Source organism: Gymnoscopelus microlampas (genome assembly GCF_963454915.1).
Source record: "Gymnoscopelus microlampas genome assembly, chromosome: 3".
Lineage (NCBI taxonomy): Eukaryota > Metazoa > Chordata > Actinopteri > Myctophiformes > Myctophidae > Gymnoscopelus > Gymnoscopelus microlampas.
Window position 1 is genome coordinate 17,417,814 of NC_139940.1, and position 16,318 is coordinate 17,434,131.

Genomic DNA, 16,318 nt, shown 5'->3' on the forward strand with positions numbered 1-16,318 from the left:
TTGGCATGCGACGTGTGCCGATTCTAAACGGGTTAAGTTGTCTGTCTGTCTGTCTGTCTGTCTGTCTGTCTGTCTGTCTGTCCGTCCGTCCGTCCGTCCAGCATTACCAGTGATCTGTCCCATGAGACGTGGTTTTCCTGTAAAGTCCCACTGGTCGTGGAACTCTCTGATCCAGATGTTGAGTTGGTCTGATGGACTCCCGCTGTGGTAGTAGTAGAACTGGAGACACTGGACATGACACGTCCTGCTGGGATTCATCCTCTTGGTCTGCATCCAGACGGAATCTCCTTCCCTGCCATAGGCTGTGCTGGCATGCATGAAGTAACCTGCATAATGTAACATAGTGTTATGATCTGATTCTTTTTTTTTCTTCTTCTTGTCCATTCACTAGTGGGGTCCAGGTTCCAGGGGGTCCCGGATCCCCAACAAAATTAGTTAATATAGCATCACAAATTCACAATCAGCTTAACCACTTTGGATATTCAAAAATAGCCAGTCAACAAGCTCCCTCACAACACTTGCTGAGACTTTATACAGTAGATCTGCTATTTTTGAAAAAACTAAATATTTGTAATAATTTAAATTTTAGACAAATCTTCTCTTCTGTGGGTTCTTCGCACAAAATGATTTATTTTGAATCCCAACAGCTTAATTTTGAATGACCTGAACATATTGTACTACTACTGAAAGTGTTTACTGCTGTGTTTTGTACGTACCTGGTTGAGCTGCTGTGGGGTTATTTGCTGTGAAAAGAGTCAGTATTTTGTCATAAACCATTGCAGGAATTTTGCTCAAACCATGTGGCAGTATTGTTTTAATGTGTTGAAAATGATGAAAAGGCAAATGGTAAAATAAAAAACAATACAGTATATTATTTGCTATATTTATTATCATTAGTATGCTCTCTAAACAACACAGTATAACACAAATTGGATTATATTTTTTGCAAAAAGAATAATTTTAGTGGAGTAAAAGTATAATATTTGTCTCTGAGATGTAGGGGAGTAGAAGTAAAAGTACAGAACAAATACTCCAGTAAACAAAAGAAATCCTCAAATTGTACTTAGTACTTTACACCACTGTACATGGGTCAGCATCAGCCGAATGAATGGTAAAAACATACCAATTCCAGGCTTGACAGGTAGGTTGGTGTGGTCAGAGCTCGGACCCCCAGCAGCTTTTGTCACCCACTCCCAGCCTCCATCTTTACCCAAACAGCGACTCATTCCACATTTGGTCACATTAGAAAAACTGCAGTACATTTTGAATGCGATGGTTGAATCTGTAAGGCATGGAGCATAGAATAGAAGACAATTAGGTTGGTCTGACCAAATCAAAACCTCTATAGGAATTACTTTAGATATTGCAGTCTGCAGGAACAGAAAAGGAATTGATTTCACATGACTGTGAATATATATATATATATATATATATATATATATATATATATATATATATATATATATATATATATATATATATATATAGTTAAATATAATAAAAAACATTATTTAAATAATCTGGCCCTTACTGCAGTGATAGAGTCGGTTCAGCTTCAACACGTCGCTGGAGCTCATTTCCAAACGTTGACCAATCACATACTGAAACGCTGGGTCTTTGGTGAGGATAGTGCGCCCATTGCCATTGGAGAACGACCACTGAGTATAGTGCATCACTGAGTTGTAGTCATATGAGACTCCCTGGGTGCTGGTTCTGTTTTCATTTAGTTTCGCAAAATTTCTCTCTTTACCTAGATGAGACACATACAAATCCATCGTCACACCATAAAATAATTTTAGATACATTAAAATCGTCAGTTTTAATTTAACTCCAAAGAGTGTTAGCTAGCCTTCGGATCGAATGTGAGGGTAATAAAAAGGAATTTTAGACATTCTAATAGAACCTTCTCGGATGTTTGTAAAGTTAATGGTCACGTAGTCATCTCGGTCATGTCTGGACTGCTCGTGGTAAAAGCCCAGAGCATGGAGAAACTCGTGTTCAGTAGTAGCTATTGTATCACATCCTGACCCAAGATTGAGCGTCTGTCCTTGGTCACCAAAGTTTGCTTGCCCAACGTAGGAGCTACATCTGAACAGGGAAGAAACCTAATGTGTAAATTACACCTGCATTCACATCACCGTAGCCAGAAAGTTAATTTAACTTATTATTATGATCATATGCTGGTAAGAGTGATCAATATGCATGAACACTAGTGTACGTGCCAACAACCAAAACATGTGATGTTCAAAATTAAAAAAATGTTATTATGAAGGACAGGCAGACAGACTGATTGATACACTGATCGATACACATTGATAGATAAAACCTACCCAGTTAACTTCTTGACATTAAGATAGTTATCTTCAGAGTCCCTGGGCTTGAAATCGATGCAAGACTTCAGTCTGAATTGTTCAAAGGCTCTCAGGCAGACTCCCTTGGCGTTCATGTCTTCGGTTCATTGGTGGTGTCATGGTTGTGCAGTAGGCAGAGGTGAATGGTCATATCATGCAGGGTTAAATGAGTCAAATGTCAGAATCTCTTTTACGCTGATTGCTTTGACCTGACCGCTAGTAGTGGTGTGTTGTTATCTTGGGTCAGAGTCAGTGTTAGTGTTTCAGATGAATGACTGCATCTCTTTACTTTTTAGATAAGATGTACAACACTATTGTAATGATCAAATAATGACCTGCTATTGGTTTCTAAACCACAAAATCCTGCCTGCTAAATAAATAAACTGAAATTACAAAATGATTGTTCAACACTTTTACATATGTAGTCAGCTTTGTATTTACCAAGGGTCTTTGTCAGAACATAGGGCACTGGGATTGGCCATTGTCGATTGATGGTGTTTCTTTGATCTGTCTGGAATCAAGAAAAACAAGAGGCACTTCAGATAAACTGACTTTGGCGTGTATTACATTTTAGGTGTTTTATTGCATTTTAGGCATTAGTTTGTCTGTATACTACTGTAGGCCTACACCAGATTTTAATTTGTACAATTCAATGGACAATAAAGTTATTACTTATGTAACATTAAAGTACTGTAATCATCACACACGCAATGTCATGCAAGTGTAAATTTAACTTAAGTTAAAGCCTTTATACGTAGTCCCAGGGGTCTATACTAGGCCCCCTCCTTATTTCCACCATATCTTTGACCAAAAAAAGCCAATCTACAACCTCAAAAGGCATCCCGTTGCTACACGTTGTGAGGTTGTAGATCTACTATTTTCACCAAATTCTCATCCCCAATAGGGTGCCAAGGAGTGTCAAAATTGTAGTGATTTTATGCAATATTAATCTCACCTCCATGATGTCGCCAAATGTTAAGTCTAAATCTGTAACGAGAACATGAAAAATGGATGACATCACCACACACACAGTTCAGTTCACTTCATTTGAATTCCATTGTGTTGAGCATTTTGTTACCCTTGTTGATTTCAGTAATGTCCTGATTGCCATCACCAACATCTGGAGCAACAAACAGAGATAGGATACAATGTTGTGAAAGTGACAGAAACTATGTTATGTACAGATAGGCTGATTGGAATAAAAATCCAAATAAAGCAGGCCTATTTGGCCTAATTAAACCCATTTCAACAACTGAAATAACTTAATTTTGTTACTGAATATTATATCATACAAGCTTACCATGGATTGTTTCAGGCTGAGGAAAAAAAAAGATTTGATCAACACATCAAGATATATAGTGTCATATTGGGATTTATTAAAAGATAGATTTATAAACAAAATAACTTTAAAAAATCATTCTGGATTTATATAATCTATCAACAGGCAGAAGCGTGCTGAATGACACATCAGCATGACACTTGTGAGATTCCACTGTTTTTTTCTTTATCAAATATTCCTCCGAGACGCCCTGGTGATGCTCTGCTCATCAAAACATTGTAGAGTTACTTATCATAGATACAGTAGTTGTGAATATGTATAGCTTGGTTGTGTTCTCCCGTCCTTCTGGGCTATGGGAATAGGCAAGCTACAATTCTTATATAATACCATAATACAATTGAGTCCAACACTTTTACCTGTCCCCTTATTCATCCTTAAAGGAACTACAGTGTATACTTTTACTGCTACTAGTGTTGATGATTTCTTGTATCACAGGACCACAATGGAAACAAGCCCTTATCAAATGCAGTAATTGAGTGTGAAGTTGATCAGAGGAGCGGTTCTCCACACAGCCATTCCCTAGCAAAAACCAACAAGTACATTTTCCGAATCGTGGCCACTGCACTGGTGTATAAAAATGGTACTCTTACCCTGGAGAATGATGAATCTGCCAAACACAGCACAAGAAGTATAAAAGTATTCATCCTTTTCACAGTCCCTTGGTCAGGCATACCTTTTAAAAACGTGAACATTGTATGGAAAGATGTATGATTATGATTATGATTACGATTACGATTATGATTATTATGATGATGATAATTATATTCCTTATTTTTGTAAATATTCAAAAAATAAAAGTTATTTTGTAGAACATGTTTTGATTTATCGAATCAAATTAAATGACATTTAATTAAAGGTTAATATTAACATGTTTACCTGATGCAAGCCTGTGTAGACTATGTTTGTCTGTTGCTCAGCTGAATGAGCTGTGTGGTACAGTACACCTTCTCTCTTCCTCAGGTTGATGATGCACACACCATCGCCTTTTCTCTTATAGACGTGCTGCACGTTACAAGAAGTCTATTTCTAGATATCCCAAACAGGTTTCAAACAACAGACCAAATGAGCATTGTCAAAATATTTGTCCCCTTGTCAGTCAGTGTCATCCCAATACGTGGTTTCAAAGGCATTATCCACTTGTCAACACTTGTCAACTGTAATCACATACTGTACATGCATTTTACTATGATACACCTGTCATGATTTATGACTTTCATCTGGTCGACTCAGCACGCATGTCACGTGCATCTACGTAAGCATATTGTTATCCGTGATACGATGATCATCAAGTACTTTATCAGAGAAACTGACGTCTGTGCACAGTGATCTGTTCTTGTTCCATATCTTCTGGTCACGTCATGTGTACACTGGACACTACTGCAGTGGTTTTCAACCTGTTTCGCGTCAAGGACCCCCAAATTGACACACATTAGCCCAGGGACCCCCTTTTGAAAAGTTATACCAGGGACCCCTAATAAGAGACGATTTTTACGGCTCTAGCAGTGATTCTCAACCATTTCAATTTCAAGGACCCCCAGTTTGACATACATTAGGCTACAGACCCCCCATTTAATGGCATTTACATCTCTGGGACCCAATTTTTTATTATAAAATCAATGTTAATTTAACTCTGAGAGTGTACAAATGGAACCAAATGGACCCGTTAGGGTCCATTTGGTTCCATTTGTACACTCTCAGAGTTACAGACCCATAAGGGTCCATTTGGTTCCTATCTATCATTTAGCTGGGGACCCCCTGGAACCCCCTCAAGGACCACTGGTGGTCCCCGGACCACTGGTTGAAAACCACTGCACTACTGTATATATTCTCTATGTGTGTATTACACTTCAGAGCTTGTCGTGTGATACTGCCTGGTGTCAACTGGTTCTCCGCACGTGCGTCTCAACAGAAACCTTCACTCACCACCACCCTTATAGATGGAGACTCAGGGACCATATGTATGGTCAACTGAAATCACAAGAACACCTTTCTTCAAAATCCTAATATCAAAATGTATTTTACTTGAATATTTCTATTGAAGAGTAAAACTCTACCAACATTCAGAAAATTACACAATATTGTATTTTCTAGCAATACCCAATGATCTCTGAGAATCTCTGATGGTCTGAGAACAACTGTCCAAAACTTTTCTAGGTTGGTAAAGAATCTTTACCTACGTAAAGGGGTCCCTTCCGTACTCCCACATTTGTCACAAGGAGGAGATATTATGTAACTAGTCTTTGTGTAATTAAATATGTGTGTTATTATTAACACAATAATTCCAATCATGCTGTATTATATCACTTTTAATCTCAGTTGTAATTGTTTTTACTTGTCAGCATCCCATCAGATGTTTTGATATTAAATTATCAATTTCATTTAGCACCTGTGGAGGTTCATCACAGCGTTTCTTTAGAGTTTAGAGTTCACTTGGAAAATGTACGTAGACTAATATCTGTTGAGTCAACACTGCTGCTTCAATTATTTGCGTTTTAAGGAAGAATACAATGTTTTCTTTTCTTTTTTTTTAATGTATGGAAAGCAAGAAAAGACAGAAACAACTGTTCTAACAGTGTTCGGAAGAATAAAAGAGCTGAGAATTCTTTATTCTATTCACTGTTGTTAGTGAATAGAATGTGTGCAAGGTTGCACAACAGATGTCAAAAGCTGATGACAGATTTACTGTAGAGCCTGAACAATAGAGTCATATCATTGACACAATGTAGTATGTGATAGGGGCTGTCATGACTAAAACTATGCGTAACTTATTTCTAACCTTATCCCCAGTAAAACGAATACACAAATACAAGAACCGCTGGGGGCGAGGGGTCCGCAAAAAGAATGGGGCCGAGCGTGTTTTAGGGCGAGCCTTCCAGTTACCGCTGTCATTGTTTCATCAGTTGCTGTCAGGGTTCGGTTTGCATTTTTGTAGTGTTGAAAATACGAATGAATGGAATATTAATTACGAGTTATGCAGCTGATACACAGTTTTACCTACCTGTGTTCTATGAATAACAAATGCATTGGTTTCCAGAATTGTTTGTTTTTAAAGCCCTACATGGAATAGTTCCTAGCGTTCCGATAGGGACAGAATCGTAAATCATCTTGTCCCGGGTACCCCCAAAATAAGCACTTTGGGTTAACTCCTGTTGGTTTTAAATGTGCTACAGTAATAAAAGTTACTTGACAAGTTTGTTAGAAACCTATATCTGAAAGAAGCAAATGGATCTAATTAGGTTATATTACATAATTATCAAGCCCAGTCTATGATAACACTACACTACATTTTTACACATAAAATAAACACACTATAGATGCAACTTGCACAGATTTGCTGACATATTAGCAGAATATATGAGGCACAATTGCGCATAATTTATACTCTGTCGTACCATGAAGTATAAGTCAGGCTTTATATGCTTCAAATAGAAATTCACACCAGCTTCATGGTTCAGATGCTCGAACTAGTCCAATGGCAGCAGGTGTTTATAAAGCGTGTTATGCAGACTTCTTTTGTTGATGAAGACTAAGGGAACACAAATTGAATACAATAATTAAGTCATTGTCAAAAATACAATAACTGGAACATTTCAAAAGATTACTGATAATGAGCCTTTAACAATATTCAACCTACCATCCCTATTTTGGGCATGTTATTATAGGTGAAAATTAAAAAAACCTAAATTAAAAACATTCCCTCATTTTCTAACTGTTCTAAATAGCAGATCTGCAAACTCCCAATGTGTCGTGTTGTGTTGTGTCGTGAGCTTGTAGATCAGCTATATTTGTCGTCTGACAGTATGAAGTATATAGGTCTTAAGTGGTTAAAAGCAGAATGTCTCATCAAGAGACATCACTTACAGGCTACGATTAAACTTGAGTGTCCACCCTAAAATGTTACACACTTCATCATAAATAATTGTTTAAACTTGATAATATGTCAAATGTGCAACAACCAGTTTTATTCTTTTTAGGTATTCTCAGTTCATTGTTGCTCATCTTATTCAGAAGCTGTTATGGACTTACTGTACACCACATGGGCTCTTGGCACGGTTCTTTGCAGTGAAGTTGGTTGGTTTAACCTTGGGACATGGGAGTGAGGGTTCATGCTGTAGATTTGAAATATCTGGAGAAATTCACATACAGTTAAATGAGACAGTTAAAAGAAAAGGTAAAGTTAAAGTTAAAATAAAGGTAGTCGTGGTGATCTAGTTTAAGGAATCAACTCAACTACTGACATGAGAAACAAATTACTAAGTAATAATAATTGATAGATGTCAACGTTATTTTTAAACAATTGCTGAAAACTATTAGAATCCAAATGTTATGATAAATCTCCTAATGTTTGACCATAACAATGTATTATACCTTGCATTGACAAGAGGAAGATAGCGGTGCCACCCTTCAGATAATTTTTAGATCTCAGGTTGTCGAGGGTGAGGACTGAGTTGAAGCCAACCCCCGGGTTTACATATAATCTCTCTCCATTCAATCTTACGAGTCTTCCAACTTTACGAGGGTTGTCAAATTCCTCTGGAAAAAATACATTTAAATATATCAGTAGAGACTGTAACACAGCTCAGTTTAGTGTGCAGTTGACAAATATTCTTGCAGGCATTTGCTTGAGATTTAAAGGTAGGGTAAGTGATTTTCTTTGGTTAAAGTAAGTGTTAAATAGCACTATATTCTGATAGTACTCATTGCTATAGAGTGTTTGTTCAGTAAAAGGAGTCTCCTTGTCTGTCCAGCTCTTTATAAAACAGAAAATGCATTTTCGTTTCAGTTTCAGTTTCATTTCCAATTTTATCCAATCAGGATAGAGAACTCAGTCAGTATATAGATTAAACAAGTGAAATTGGAAGTGATGGCACTAAGAAATGAGCAGGCAAAATTGGAACTGGAACACTATAAAAATGAAGCTTAAAAATGGGTACTTTCTCTTGATTGGCCCAGATTTTGACACCTACCGGAAAATGTATTTTCTATTTATTAAAGAGCTGGAGAGACAGGGAGACATCTGTTACTGAAAAAACACTCTATAGCAATGATTAGTATCAGAATATAGTGCTTTAACCTTTTAACAAAATACTTTGTGTTTTAACCCAAAAATATCACTTACCCAACCTTTAATGTAGGCTACTGACATTTTTCCCCCCAGTGTAAGCCTATCATACGGCTATAATGATAACAGATCTCTTGAATTACTGCATTCCAAAAGATTTCCCCCACACCACTGAAACAGCTAATAACAGATTTTACACTCACCTTCTGACGGATCAGTGGTAACGGTGATCTGTTTAGACATCTGCTGCTGAACGTGAGGCTTCTGGTCCAGCAGTACGACGGTCACTTGCCTCCATGGACACGGCCACTCGAGCCTGTCGTCATAATCACCTGACACCAGCTGCACGTACACCCCAAAGAACAGTTCTCTGAGAACAACGGTCACCACGTAGGCGTAGCCTTCGGGAGAGTATGTCCGAGGGCTGTACAGATACGTATTGTAATCACTGGTGGTCAACAGTTTTTCAAAGTCCTTGATCTGCCATACACGGTGCGGGCACTCAGTTTCAGACAGGTTGATGTCATCGATGGAGATGCCTCCCGAGGAGATGCCTGCTCCTTTGCGAGCCTCGAATTCTACCTGGAAGGTCTTGTTGGCATCAAGAGGAACATAGTGAATTTGCCAGTCAGCCATCGGTGGATCTAAACTAGAAGGGTCTAAAGACTCTAAACTAATCTCGTCTTCCTCCTGCATCTCAGAAGCTATCTGTCCCATGAGGCGAGGCATTCCCATGGAATCCCCTTCGTTCTGGAACTCTCTGATCCAGATGTTGAGCTGGTCGGATGGGCTCCCGCTGTGGTAGTAGTAGAACTGGAGACACTGGACACGGCAAGCCCTCCTGGGTCTCAACTTCTTGGTCTCCAGCCACGCAGAACCCCCCTTCTGGCCAGATGCAGTGCTGAAGTGCATAAAGTATCCTGTGTGGACAGAGTTTCAGTTAACTTTTGACCATTTTCAACAAATGTCTGGTGGTCAAATTCCAGGGGGGGGGGATTACTATGTTGAGGTTGATGCATGTGTTTTTTTGTCTTATGTTTTAGTCTTTTGTGTTGGAACAAACTTAATGCCTCTTTTCTTCCTCTTTCCTTTTGTAATGGCCCATTTTTAATTAACCAGGAAGTTATTTTCCCCTTTTGAAAACATGTTTTATTGTTCCATGGTTTCTGAGCCAAAATGTAATAGTACATTCATAGACTTGAGCAAGAAATTGGCCAATTATTAGGACGGCATCTGTACAAATGTGTGAGATATATGATGTATCTGTATTAAGATACATTATTAATTCAAAATGTAATATTAATGCTCAAAATATGTTGTTCCAGGGACCCCCAGAAGCACAGATGGGAGTAAAAAAATCGCTTTAAAACATATATATATTCAAAGATTTGCTAAAAAAATCCATGATTTTTCAAAAAAAAAATAGCCAAATAAATCTAAAATGACACAAATGCGTTCCCGGATTGAATAGGTTAAGTGAAATAAACAATTTGACTGTGTAGGTGTAAGATGAGGGTCTTTGTTACCCCCAGCCTTGTCCATGAGGGTGTGATCAGTGGAAGGCCCTCCAGCAGCTTTCGTCATCCTCTTCCAGCCTAATGAGCTGTTTGTGCAGTGACTCATCCCACACACATTGCCATTGTTAAAGTCGCAATGCTCCAGAAATGATATGGATGCCTCTGTGGCAAACAAGCAATACATCAATATATCAATATATCAATATATCAATATATCAATATATCAATATATCAATATATCAATAAATAAAATAATAATGAAAGAAAATTTCAGTTGCTTTTTCTGATCATCAAAAGTTTGGACAACTGATGATAAGAAATTGCAGTACGGCATGAAATCTGCCATTACTTACTACAGTTATATAGTCGGTTCAACTTAAGGACATCATTGGAGCTCATCTCTTCATGTTGGCCAATCTTATTCTGGTATTGTGGAAGCTTTGTTACAATGGTGTATCCGTTATTTTTGCTCCAGTATTTGCTCCCGTAGTGCATGACTGAATTATAATCATACGGCGTGCCAAGTGTTGTTGATGTCCTCTTGGACAACTTTTTGAAATTGCCCTCGTGACCTGTAGGTGAGATGAAACGAAACCTTTCAAATTGCTTGCATCATAACAATGTTTTGTTAAGTTTTGCTGATTTAATTCAGATTTTGAGGTAATCATTATCAAGATAAAATTAAATGCAACAAAGTAAATAGTGTTATAGTGTCAAATCTCATTGAAGTTGATGAAGGTGTTATCAAACCTTCTTCAATGTTGTCATAGAGTATGGTGACATGCTCATCTCTGTCATATCTGGACTGTTCATGCCAGAAGCCCAGAGCATGGAGAAACTCATGTTCTACTGTGCCAAGATTATTGCATCCTGCACCGATGGAGAGCTCCTGGCCACCTTTAATATATTTAGTAATATAGGAGGAACACCTGAAATGGAGAGAAGAGTGGGTCAGGAATCTCAGGATGGACCAACTGACCAATGAGGACGCTGGTCCCCAAAAAGGTGAACAATTTATGTGTAAGGAAAAAAATGTGATCACCCGGGATTCTTTTCCACGTTAAGGTAGTATTCTTCAGAAGCCCTAGGCTTGAAGTCAACACACGATTTCAACCTGAAATGTTCAAAGGCCTGCAGAATGATCCCTTTTGCGTCCATCTCTGTGCTCATGGAAAAGACGATAGCGAATGGTCAACCCACTGATCTACCATGCATGAATCTTGTGAGTCAAATGTTCACTGTTGGTCTTAGCTTTATCCATGCCTTTACAGCTTCTAAACCATTAAAGGTAAGGAAGTGAAGTTTTTTGGTTAAAAAGTGAATGGTCCAAGTCTGATTGTAATCATCGCTGTTTAGAGCGTTTGTTCAGTTAACAGGGTCTCCCCATCTCTCCAGCTCTTTAATGAACAGACAATACATTTCCATGTGTAACAGAGTTGCTCATTGCTTCCAATATCATGTTGCTCATTGCTTCCAATATCACTTGCGTATCCTGTGTTCTCAATCCTTATTGGTTAAAATTGGAAAATGTATGAGACAAGGAGACTGAACAAACACTCTATAACAATGATTTCTATCATATTATAGAGCTATTTTAACCCATATTTTAACCCATTAAACACTTTAAAAATCACTTACTGTACCTTTAATAATAATAATAATAATAATAATAACAATAATAATAGTAAGATCAAGAGGAATGTGTTGCTGACTTACCAAGACTCTCTTCGAACACATAGGGAACTGGGAGATCCCAAACGGCACTTCTATCCAAAACAGCATTCCTTCTTTTCCTTCTTTTAGTCTAAATTTTGAGGAATAATGTAAATTACAGTAGGAAAATGAAAGCCATCAAAAGACACCTGATATTTATCAAACATTGTTTTTAAAGAACAACAAATGTTCAGTCTTACTTGTACATAGTTGTCTTGCAGGATATCACCCTCAAACAAATGTAGGTCTAAAGAGTAAAAAGAAAATTTGCTGTTGGGGGTCAAGTTCAAATGGAACATCATCCATGTTTAAGATGAATGATATCTGTCCTGTGTCATCAAGGACACAGAGGTACACGTTGATCAAAACAACTTGAATGTCCTTGTGTGAAGAGTGCTTTAATTCAGTGATATCTCTTTTAGCCACAGTACACTGCAACGAAATCACTTCCAACCTAGCTTCCCTGTTTCGTGTATAGGCCATTGTCATAATTAGCGAAAATAACAGATCTATAAGCTCACAGCAAGTCACATTGCAACATACTGTGAGCTTGTAGGTCGACTATTTTCGATATTCATCACATGACAAAGAATATGGGGCTTAAGTATAGTTAAACTTACCCTTATTTATCTCATTTATGTCCACATCGTCATCAGCAATATCTTGAGAAAATGAGATACAGGCTACTTTTTTAGGAACTGCAATAAGAAGTTCTGATGTTTCTGTGTAAGCACAGAAGTCATGTTATTCCATGAAGGCCAAATACAACAATGTATTCTATATCTATTAAAAAAATATCTCACCTCTGAACACCGGTTCAAAAGATTTGTGATGAGTAGAATGGATCTGAAATGGAATACATTGAGTCATAATTACAAGAACAGCATTTTGAAGATTTATTTCAAATATCATATGAAATATATTCTTGGGATTTTGTGGCTACTATTGTAGAAAAACCCCTATGACGTGAGTTCACTGTTTTGACTGTGACTTCATCAGCTAATGATATATGACACAGTAAAATCCAGTTCATTTAACTCCCGAGAGAGTACAAATGAAACCAAATGTACCCGGTCATTTTAGTTACATTTATACTCTCTTCAATTAAATTAACATGATTTTTGTTCATCATTCCCCTGTTATTATTTGTGATCCTGTCAGAACCCTTGAAAAACACTTTTAAGTACTGAATGGCTGTTTGATAAACACTGCACTAGAATACAGGATAAAAGCTACTGACTTTAAGTAGCATTAAAATACATGGTTGATTCCATAAGCACAGAAAACAATAAAGTCTGCAACACTGGTATATTTCTCAGCTCCACTTGTTTATTGGTTATGAACGTCTTCTTTAGAAATGTTAAACAGGCTTTTTCTACTCCCCTGAAAAGTTGACTTTCTGATACAATCAAGGCTTTGACTTCTTACCTTAGAGAGGTGTATAATGGTCAATGCAAGAACAATGTTTATGTACATTGTTGTAATTTTCCGTCTCCAGGTTTTCACAAAGTATATAGGCTGTGTATATGCTGATGAAAATAATTCCTGTGGCACTAAAGGCTTACGGATAGAATTCTTTGAATCATGGATCTACAATGCTAAATATTGATCAGTTTATTGCTGAGCATGTCCAATTCAGTCCATCTCAATAGATCCTTGGAGAGTCCTCTGGGATTCAGATAACATGAGAATAACTTGTTTAATCCACTATTATTGCCTGTCACAAAAGGTAAGTGAGTCAAATTTTGTAAAACTGGAATGTTTGACTTGATCCTTCGTAGCCAGATCTGCAAAAAATATTCTATTCACATATTACCCTCTAGCTATTTACATTATTTGTAACACAGGAGGGCCTATCTAAACATAGCCATGAACAAACATTACTCATTTGCTGCAAGCAAGTCATTGAGATCTATAAGTGTTCATACTGCAAATTATAAAATGTAAAATAAAAAACACTATTGGACAAACACTGGGGCAAAGAAAGTGTTGAACTGGCTTTTATTGGCTGGTTGTGACACAGCATCCTTTAAATTAATTATTTAAAAGGAAGAATAATCATATTTCTCTCTTAAATTTATTTTGATGTATTATTGAGTAGGCTACACGTGTATGCCACAGGGGGTTTGAGGAGAGACCCAGTATCTGTTCAACACATTACCCAACTGGTTTGTCCAGTCTTCTGTCAATGACATCACAGCTCAGTTTGTACTGCCCATTCCATTGGTTACACCTGCATTGTGATAGCTGAGTTAGCTGTTAAAGAAAGAAAGAAAAAGATAGATTTTTAACTGTTCTATGGAGTCAGGCAGCAACAATATTGATGATCAGATCAAGTCATAACAAAATTCCCTAGGTGTGCATGGACAGAAACATAATTGCTCAGTGAAATGTGTTTCCCAACAGGTTATTTCTTAATAATCAAAAAGATTGTTTTACATAAGTCGGCCTCCTGGTGGCCCTATAAAAGGCAAATGTGAAAAATGCAGAGCAAAAGTTTTTCCTTGGCCTATAGAGAGTGTGCATACAAAGTTTTACACAGATCGGTGCAGTTATAGGTAAAAACACGAATCGGCCTGTTATAGCGCCTCCATGAGGCTGATTTGAAAAATGTCGAAAGGCATTTCTTCCTCAGCCTAGTGGGAATGTGTGTGGAAAATTTCATGGAAATTGCAAGCTGTGTTCATGATTTGAGGCATTTTGTTCAAAACAGAGCACTCCTGCATCCAGGGAGTGTGTGTGCACAGTTTTGCTGCGATCAAGCCAACGGTGCCAGAGATTAGCTGTTCACAGACAGAATGACACACACACGGACACACAGACGGACGGACGGACGGACGGACGGACGGGCCAAAACATACTCTCGCCATGGCTTCCGGCCTGGCGGAGGCAATTATAGTTGATATAGCGTTACCATCATTTTAACCACTTTATATGTCTCTCAGGTACATCCCTGTAAATAACCTTTTCATCCACGGCACCCCTGAATAACATAGTTACTTAACCCCCTACCCCTCTTCTTTTTCTCTCTCCCCACTCTTCTTTCTACGGATTTAACGTTGCGATGGGAGTGTTGTACAAAAACGAATTTCACCCACTTTTTTACCTTGTAAACCTGTGATGTGACAATAAACTTGTATTCTGATTCTGATTCTGATTCTTTATAGCACCTTACATTTATGTCAAATTACGCTACGCAAATATGTAAATCTTTACCCCTAAGATACGGTGTGTCACAGTGAAAACATGAGAGAATAATTCCTTTTGGACAGATTGACCTTATACTTGACTTTTAACCACTTGAACCCCAGCAATAACTCACAAAATTGACCCCTCCAACTGAAAACAGCTCAACTCAGCATCTTCATCCCCATCCACACTAAAGTTTTGCCATTGGGGGAAAGCCACCCCAGTTTTACTCCTATTAGCATCGTCTGTTTAGAGTGTCACATCTCTGCACTTTGTTTTTGGTGTTTGATTGTCAGCCTCTGTTCGTTCTGTCCCGTCCATTTAGAAGGCAGTGGTGGGAGGCAGCCAGTATCGAAGAGGAGAGTGCTGGTGGGTTGCATTCCAGCGGCTCTCCGGGGGCGTGGTTTCCCCAAATCACCGGTCCTGTCCCAAATCACGTGTCAGTGCCATACCCACTTTCCCGCAGGTGAGTGGCAGTTGTCTGCATTGAAACTCACATAGCTCTACTGCATGTAGCAACTAGCAAGGATTAGTCAAATACCACTTTTAACCATTTAGACCGGCTTAACCTATATACGGCTTTATACCTTTCAATCTGGGACAGCAGCTGCGTAATTTTAGATGTTGCCGTATGTATAGCAACATTGATAATATTATTATTTATTTTTAAATGTGAATTCTTCTGAAAACTGTTAGGATTTTGAATGCGTTTTTAGAATCAGCGTCAGGTGGGTTAATACAAACTGTCTTTTCCATTCATGTTGAGCTTCTTTGCCTGGTTCAACCATAGTGAGCAGTTCCCCCTCCTTGAGGAAAACAGTTGATGTCTCCACATGGTGTGGCCCCGGTCTCTCTGAAAGATACAGAACAAACACATAATTATGGCTGATTGACTGTCCTTTAAAGTCTGACAGGCAATCAGGTCACTTGATTACAGCTATTACTGCTGAACCACTTGCAGCAGACAGCAAAACACATCCCACTGCCACGGACTGTATGAGTGGTATTAACCACTTAAACTCTGTATACTTCGTTGACCGGAGTCCCCCAAGTGTTTTCAATCAAATTTCTTTGGCAAAAATAGCCGATCTACAAGCTCACAACGTGTCACAACGCAATGTTTTGTGAGCTTGTAGATCTGCTTTGT

General features: G+C 38.1%; 2 protein-coding genes across 2 annotated transcripts in view; both read right to left on the bottom strand.

The window, feature by feature from the left end:
* The window catches only part of LOC311041750 (uncharacterized protein), a 33,337-nt gene that overhangs the window by 3,320 nt on the left and 13,699 nt on the right, over positions 1-16,318 (bottom strand). The window contains exons 12-26 of the mRNA XM_084052234.1: positions 15,916-16,024; positions 11,020-11,198; positions 9,008-9,672; positions 4,567-4,692; positions 4,281-4,370; positions 3,652-3,667; positions 3,430-3,471; positions 3,307-3,338; positions 2,793-2,862; positions 2,331-2,448; positions 1,904-2,088; positions 1,532-1,750; positions 1,124-1,282; positions 717-743; positions 108-326 (exon numbers count right to left, since the gene is read on the bottom strand). Of these exons, the coding sequence (XP_083908360.1) occupies positions 108-326; positions 717-743; positions 1,124-1,282; positions 1,532-1,750; positions 1,904-2,088; positions 2,331-2,448; positions 2,793-2,862; positions 3,307-3,338; positions 3,430-3,471; positions 3,652-3,667; positions 4,281-4,370; positions 4,567-4,692; positions 9,008-9,672; positions 11,020-11,198; positions 15,916-16,024 (2,256 nt within the window). The remainder of the gene's footprint in view (positions 1-107; positions 327-716; positions 744-1,123; positions 1,283-1,531; positions 1,751-1,903; positions 2,089-2,330; positions 2,449-2,792; positions 2,863-3,306; positions 3,339-3,429; positions 3,472-3,651; positions 3,668-4,280; positions 4,371-4,566; positions 4,693-9,007; positions 9,673-11,019; positions 11,199-15,915; positions 16,025-16,318) is intronic.
* On the bottom strand, positions 7,102-8,996 carry LOC311042519 (meprin A subunit beta-like). The gene is made up of 4 exons (XM_084053300.1): positions 8,956-8,996; positions 8,059-8,223; positions 7,717-7,816; positions 7,102-7,216 (listed from the first exon to the last, which is right to left on the bottom strand). The coding sequence occupies exons 1-4, from the start codon at positions 8,993-8,995 to the stop codon at positions 7,189-7,191; spliced, it is 333 nt and encodes a 110-aa protein (XP_083909426.1). The 5' UTR covers position 8,996; the 3' UTR covers positions 7,102-7,188.

Excerpts from the sequence above, each read along its gene's own strand:
- LOC311042519 (XM_084053300.1), bottom strand. The coding sequence starts at position 8,995 with ATGTCTAAACAGATCACCGTTACCACTGATCCGTCAGAAG. Across the intron at positions 7,817-8,058 it reads CTTCCTCTTGTCAATGCAAG|ATATTTCAAATCTACAGCAT; the intron begins GTATAATACATT and ends GAATTTCTCCAG. Across the intron at positions 7,217-7,716 it reads AAGAGCCCATGTGGTGTACA|TCTTCATCAACAAAAGAAGT; the intron begins GTAAGTCCATAA and ends GTGTTCCCTTAG.